This window comes from Penaeus chinensis, chromosome 4, assembly GCF_019202785.1.
Source record: "Penaeus chinensis breed Huanghai No. 1 chromosome 4, ASM1920278v2, whole genome shotgun sequence".
Classification (NCBI taxonomy): Eukaryota; Metazoa; Arthropoda; class Malacostraca; order Decapoda; family Penaeidae; genus Penaeus; species Penaeus chinensis.
Genome location: NC_061822.1, coordinates 20069129 through 20076628, shown reverse-complemented (window position 1 = coordinate 20076628; position 7500 = coordinate 20069129). Strand labels below are relative to the sequence as shown.

General features: G+C 42.7%; 2 protein-coding genes across 2 annotated transcripts in view; one reads left to right on the top strand and one right to left on the bottom strand.

The window, feature by feature from the left end:
* Positions 1 to 3541: 3541 nt before the first annotated feature.
* On the bottom strand, positions 3542 to 3940 carry LOC125025224. The gene has a single exon (XM_047613197.1). The coding sequence runs from the start codon at positions 3938 to 3940 to the stop codon at positions 3542 to 3544; it is 399 nt and encodes a 132-aa protein (XP_047469153.1).
* A 2091-nt stretch (positions 3941 to 6031) lies between these two features.
* The window catches only part of LOC125025067 (protein tipE-like), a 15868-nt gene continuing 14399 nt past the window's right edge, over positions 6032 to 7500 (top strand). The window contains exon 1 of the mRNA XM_047612953.1: positions 6032 to 7071. Coding sequence (XP_047468909.1) covers positions 6188 to 7071 — 884 coding nt within the window. The 5' untranslated portion in view covers positions 6032 to 6187. The remainder of the gene's footprint in view (positions 7072 to 7500) is intronic.

The following is a 7500-nucleotide window of genomic DNA, read 5'->3' as shown; positions in this document are numbered from 1 at the left end:
AATGTGCAGAAGAAGAACCAGAGGAATAAAGGTTCAAAGAGCAATGAAAAGGCCTCCCTAAGATACGCAAATCTCATCTTTGATGAGAAAGATATGACTTCTGTTGACTACTGTAATCACTGCAGTTAAAACAGCTTTGGGGTGGTCGAATGAGGTGGCGTGGGAAGGCAGTCATGGTTGCCATGACGGCAATGACCCAGACTGTTGCAGTCCTGAAGGGAAGGAAATTGGACAGAGCCACCCTTACCCCAGGACGAGACTCTCCTCCCAACTCCAACTGTTGCCATTCGCTCACGGGCAGAGCCAAACCAGGCTAAATTTGTGCAGCCAGTGCCAGAACAGGATGCCCTTACCCAGGTAAAGCTAGCAAAGAAAAAGAAAGACACACAGACATTGCATTAAATGGAAAAAAAAAGTCAGAGCTACCAAAGGCTTTCCACCCCCCCAGTGGATCCAGGGATAGCCTGAAAAACAGCTCAAACACAGATGAAGATCCCTCAATCAACGGGGACTTCAAAATGGAGCTGTCAGACTCCGGCATATCTCAATCCGAATACAATGACATCTCAGATGTAACTAACACCAAGTAACATCATGACACACAACCTAAGCATACTACAGTGGAACATCAATGGCTTCTCCTCAAAGAATGCCATCCTCCACGCAATAGTGCAATCAAGGAACACTGAAATTGTCATACCCCAGGAGATATTATCAGAGAAGTCTGTTTGCTTCTCAGGATATCATGTCTTCATGCTGCCATAACTGGCAAAAGAGGCTTGATCACCCTGTCCAGAGCAACAATCCCCTGTTCCGCAATAACCAATGCACCGCACTGTGGAGATGCTGAATCTTTTGCTGCTGAGATTCACCTGACTGGGGGCTCCCTCAAACTCCACAATGTGCACAACAGGCCATTCTGTAGGAGCTTAGACATCAGCCAGTTCTGTGGTTCTGCAGCACAAGATCGAGTGATCAGAGGAGACTTCAGTGCACACCACCTCATCCTGGCTCCCTGCAGGGCACCGGATGCGGCTAGCTATCACATAGCCAATGTGCTTGTGACATTCCCTGAGATCGCTCTTCTCAATACCCAAAAGCTAACGCATGTCAGAAAAGGGGTCCTAGACCTCACCTTGGCCACTGCGGCTCTGGTGGAGAGAACCAGATGGTGTGTCAATGAGTTTGTCACAAGTAACTGCTATGGCACTATTACTATCCTCTTGGATGCTTGCCCAGTTCAAATGCCACCACCAGATCCAAGATGGAAAACACACAAGGCCAACTGACAAGCATTTCAGAACACCTTTGCCCACTGTCTTAGTTGCAATGTACCCCCATAGAGTGAAAATGCCAAGACAGTCGAAAGGATGGGGTCACAAGGTGCAAGAGCACAGCACACAACATAGCCACGCTTTTAAGCACAATTAGCACTGGCACATATGTGGTAGTATGTCTACTGGAGAAGGCTTTTGAATTAGCAGGTCCTCTTGCTATTCAGGAGACCCTGATCCAGAAGGAAATCAGAGGAAAGCTCTCTGCTTGGATAGGTGGCCTATTTCAGGAACAGAACAACCAGAGTCAGATTCCAAGGTCACCTATCACAGCACATGCCACTAGAAAATGGGTAGGGTCCTCAGTCCAGCCCTATTCAACACCCTAATGTCCTGTATCCTCAGCATACACCTCCCAGTGGGGTGGAAGATCAACAATGCAGACGATTTTGCTATCATCTCCTTTGGACTATACTGCCCAAGTAAAGCCCAGCATTGTCTGGACCTTGTATCTGAGGAGTGTTGTAGGACAGGACTAAAGATCTCTGCAGCCAAATCAAAAGCCATGGGTATGAGACACAATGTTAAAAGCACAAGTTTCTTTTTCAACTTGTCTTGCGTATATATATATACATATATATATATATGTTTGTATATGTGTGTGTGTTTGTGTGTGTGTGTGTGTGTGTGCATGTGTATTTGTGTGCATGTGTATTTGTGTGTTTACTCGTGTATATATGTATTTATATATAATATTGCATATATGTATCTATGTATATATACATGTGTGTATATGTATATATGCATGTATGTATATATGTATGTGTTTATGTGTATATATATACATATATAACATCATCGTCAGCTTGAATCATTCTGCAAGACATTGGCCTCTCCTAATCTTTTTCAACTTGTCTTGCGTTTTTTGTTTCCAGTCTTGGCCCCAAATTTCGTTATTTCGTCACGTCATCTTGTCATTGGCCTGGACCTTGGCCTCTTTATGTTATCTATAGCCCAGTCTGTTACTTTCTTTGTCCATCTGTCGTCCTGTCTTCAACATATATGACCTGCCTATTGACATTTTTCCTTTTTGATGCTCACAAGTATATCTTCCACTTTTGTCTACCTGATCCATGTCGCCCTTATCCAATCAACCTGTTAAACATAATGGCAAGGAGCCTCTTAGTATGCTACTGTGTCTGCCGAAGGCGCTCCAGCCTAGACTGATGCATCACTTAATTTCCTCTTCGCTAGATGTGTTTCTCTGTTCGACTTGCCCTAGGTATATATATTTGTCAACTACCTCTAGCGCTTTGCCTTGTACATGTATCTGTTCAAATTGAACTCTACTGTTGGGCATGATCTTTTTCTTTTTCTTGTTCATCCAACTTTCAGGCTTTCTATATTCAGATCATTTACTAGTTGCTGCATTTCATGTGCAGATTCATTGAAGAGAAAAATATCATCTGCAAATCTTAAATTGTTTAGGTATTTGTCTCTTATTTTGATACCCTTTCCGTTTCATTCTAGCTTCTTAAGTATTTCCTCAAGGCAAGCTATAAACAGGTTTTGGTGAGATGGTATCGCCCTGTCTAACACCTTTTTTAATTGCTATTTTATCGGTTTCCGTGTGGAGCTTGACGGTTGCTGTCCCACCTTCGTACATATCTTCAAATATTTTACAATATACCTCCTCTACTCCCTGTCTTCGACTATGCTGGTATTTGTACAGAGTCAAATGTCTTTTCGTCGATGAATATCATACACAGGGGTTCCTTTAATCGTTTATTTTTCCTCTTACTTTGGTGAGCGTGTGGATGTGGTCTGTTGTTGGGAATCCACTGCGGAAGCCTGCCTCTTCTCTGGGCTGGTTAGAATCCATACTGTCAGAGTTGCGAGTTGTGATGACGTTTGTGAACAGTTTGTAACTGAAAGGAGGCTTATGGGTCAGTAGTTTTTTTAAAATCCTTTCTGTCCCCTTTTTATGTATTAAATTAATTGTTGCATTTTTACAGGCTTTCGGAGTTTTTCCGTTAAGAATGCATTTGTTAAAAAGATTGGCTAGTTTCACTGTTGCAATTTCTCCTGCATCTATTATAAGGTCTATACTAATTCCATCTTCACCTGGTGTTTTCACTCTCTTCATGTCTTTATGTGCTCTTTTTATTGCTTCTGTTGTGATGGTACATCTCTAGCTACCGCGTTTGCTTCTGTGCGTGGTTATTCATTTGATTTGTAAAAGTCTTCCACTACTCTTGATTTATGTCTTATATGTCACTTCTCCGTCTGGTTTCTTTATTGCATACCGAGAGCTTGTTGGAGCTTAGCTTGACTTTCTTATCACCTAGTTCAAGTGCAACTTCCTCTATTATGTCATTGACCTGTTTGTTGATTTGATCAATTTTGAGATCTTCGTCGCTGAGGAGTGAATATCTATTTTTGGTGATAAGGTTAAATTTTGTCACTTTGGTCTTCAAATCCAGTGTCAAGTTAGCTAAATTTGGCTGTGGTTTTCTTACGAGTTTGTTCATTTTCCTTCTAGGGTGTAATCTAATTTGGCCTCTGACCATTTTATGGTCGCTGCCAACATTTACCTTCCTAATAATTCCACATTTTAAAATTATTTTGTGCCTATTTGAAATTTGATGTCCGATGGCGCCTTCCATGTCCACTTCCGCACTACTCTTTCTTTTTTTTTTTTTTTTTTTTTTATAGAAAACTGTATTCATGATACTGAGTGATCGAGCCTTCACAAAATCGACTAGCATTTGCCCCTTCTCATTCCTAGTGCTTATTCCGCGATTTCCCACAACGGTCAAAATAGGTAAAAAACCTATTTTGACATTAAAATCTCCTATAAATATTGTGAAATGGACTTTTACTCTTTCGCTGGCTAAATGAACATCTTCATAGAAGCACTCTATTTCTTCATTAATGTGGCTTGAACAAGCTTTAAGTTGTACCTGTTGTTTAGTTTGATTGTTACTGAAGCCACTCTTTCGCTTCTACTATAGAATTCCACGATATTCTTTTCTAAACGTTTGTGAACTAAGAAACCTACCCCTAATCCCGTTTAATGATAGAGAGTTCCTCAAGTAATGCTAGTAAGTCGGATTCAGTTCTCATTGTCTTTATATTATATGTAAATGCATCAACGTGAAGCGGCCTGTTTTTAACCGGAGACTTTTAGCACTCTTTGCTCCCGAGCGATCCTGATCGCCGCCGTAATCAGGGGTTCCTTCGCCTTCGGAGAATGATGGTCGTTGCTTTGTTTGTGCAGTTATGGTTTGCAGTCAGTTACCCCCCCCCCCCCCCGCCTACTGGCTTAGGTGTATCTTGGTGGTGGGGAGGGGCCAACCAGGAGGGTTGGCCCTGTCTAGTATGGACCAGGGTATACTCCCGTGAGCTTGGGCTTTAATATCAGAAGTGCATATATGTGTTTATATTTTATACACTGATTTCATTTATGTGTATGTACACCTAGTGCAAGCATAGTTGCTAATCCGCAAATGCCATAAGTACTACGCATGTTCATTTTCGTGCACGTGCATACACCTTTATATATGCTCCTGAGCATATGATATGCATACATTATACATTAAATTATACACAACTACACACATGCACATGGATACACATATATAGACATATGCGCACGTCATATGTGCATACATATGTGTATACGCACCCACATATATGCATGCGTACATAATTGTACACGTACTTATGGCTATACGTACACACATATATCTAGCCATGCATATAATTACTCACACGTGTATGCATAAATACGTTTATGAGTACATATCAGTGTTCACCCACATACATAAATATGTGTGTGTGTCTTTATATATATATAAATATATATATATATATATATATATATATATTTATATATATGTTTATACATATGCATGTGTGTGTGTGTTTGTATACACACACACATATATACATATATATATATATTTATATATATACACACTTATACTATTCTTATTTGTATATAAAAATATATATACATATATATATATATGTGTGTGTGTGTGTGTGTGTGTGTGTGTGTGTGTGTGTGTGTGTGTGTGTGTGTGTGTGTGTGTGTGTGTGTGTGTGTGTGTGAACATAAACAGGAACGTGCACAAAAATATAAAACGAAACTGCCAAACATGAATGAAAACGAATGTATCATTTCGAATATTTGAAAAGTTCCTCATCAGAGGAACGTTTTGAAATGGATCACACATATATTAGTCTTTTTCCTTTCATTTTTAACATCTTGTTCTCAGATACCTGAGCATTTAGCAGTACATACAGGTCGAAAAGATAGAAAGATAAATATATCGATAAAGAGAGGGATATATATATATATATATATATAGAGAGAGAGAGAGAGGGGGGGGGGGGGGTTGGAAGGGTGAGACAGAGAGCGAAGGACAAGGAGGAAATATGTGGTAACAGAGAATTGAAATTGTAGCATAATCTGACTGATGCATTATGGTTCCCTTATTTCTTAATATATTACTAGATTAAATGTCGGATGTCGAGGGAGGCTTTCAAACGTTTTATTTCATTATAAAAAAAAATATATCATTATAGCATCGATAAGAGGTAATTCATCCATTATGTATCAATATAAACACCGATTTCCGTGTGCGAAGTATCCGCGGTGAACGTGTATGTATGTTCGTGCGTTTGCGTTGACGGGCTGGTTCCAGGTGCGGCCGCCAGGTGGCATGGCGCGCGTCAGTGGGAGTACGACCTTCTCGGAGCTCACTGCTGAGTCGACCACCGAGTTATCATGAGTGCTCCCGCCCGTGACAGAGACCACAGGTCAGGATCTTATTGCGGCTCCCTTTTGCGCCATTAGTGTTAAAATCCAGTGTCATGGAAGCGATAAGCACGTGCTTGGTGGCGTGATGTTGGTGCCAACCAAACAGCTGATCGACGGGGGCAGTTCGGTGCAGCCGATTGACTCCGGGGGGCCCTCCACTTCCTCCTCTAGTGAGGATATCCAGAACGTGAGTAGTCACGGAGGCCTCCCGCCTTTACCTGATAGCCCCACCGCCCAGCTCGATCCGGGTAAGCAAGCCCTTAGAGAGCTCCTAAAGGACAGAAAGACTCAAAAGAAGAGTAAAACTTCGTGCGTGGCGTTGCTGAAGCTGTACACAACCATCCTCGCGGGGCTCATGATCATTGGGGGGCTGTTCACGCTCCTGTTCCTCGTGCCGATGATCATAGACCCGGCCCTCGCCACCCTCACCTACGACTTCCACCCAACGCCCGTGTTGTGCATGACCACCTTTGCGGAGTGGGTGGAAGGCCTCAAGAACATCACGTGGTGTTCGTGTACGGAGGGATGCACCAGCGACGTGTACAACTGTTCTCAGATCACAGTCGTGTACAGAAACTGTGTGGAAGGGAGTTTCGGTTGTGACGTGAACAGCACGATGAACAGCACAAACACTTCTTACATAGACCCAGCTCACTGGGACGTGCTCAACGCCTCTTTGTTCATTAATGTCAAGGGCTGCGGCTACCCGCCTGTGGTTAATTGTTCCAACTTTATGGACAATTTCGGCGTTCCGGGGCGCAGATTCTGGTGCTACTACAGCAAGATGGATCCTTACCTGGTGATGCCCGAGTACGATCCCCAGCAGGCAGAAAGCGATCTCATTCTCTCCTTGGGCTGGACTGTTGGGGCGCAGGTTCTGGGGATCATTATCATTGCGATCCTCCACTGCCCTTACGTCGCCTTCTTCAAGAGTCTCTGGCGGAAGCGACGAACTGTCTTGCAGCCAGAGTAAGTATTCCAGTTAAACATACTTTTACTTGTACTCTCACTTGCTGGCTTTTTTGTCATCCCAACTCTGAGGTTGCTGCAGCGCCCTCGTGATTTTGCTCATAGTTGTAAGTCAGTCCACTATGGCAAATGGAAAGAAGCACTGCTCTTCCCACAGTTAAAGTCATCTATATAATCCTCAACTGCAATTATCCGTTTTCCCTTACTTTGTCTGCACCCAAGGCACCACAGTCACCCAACTAGCCCACTACTCGTAACAATGTTTCAAGTGCTTGGTATCTGGTTTCGCCCTTGTGGTTCACCGATGATACTGTCGTCCAAGGGGCTGGAATACACACCTTACGGAACCAAACAATGAAGGACGGCTCGCTCTCCAGACAGCCCACACATCGCTGGACGTCAGTATATAATCATTCAAAGGTTTTAATT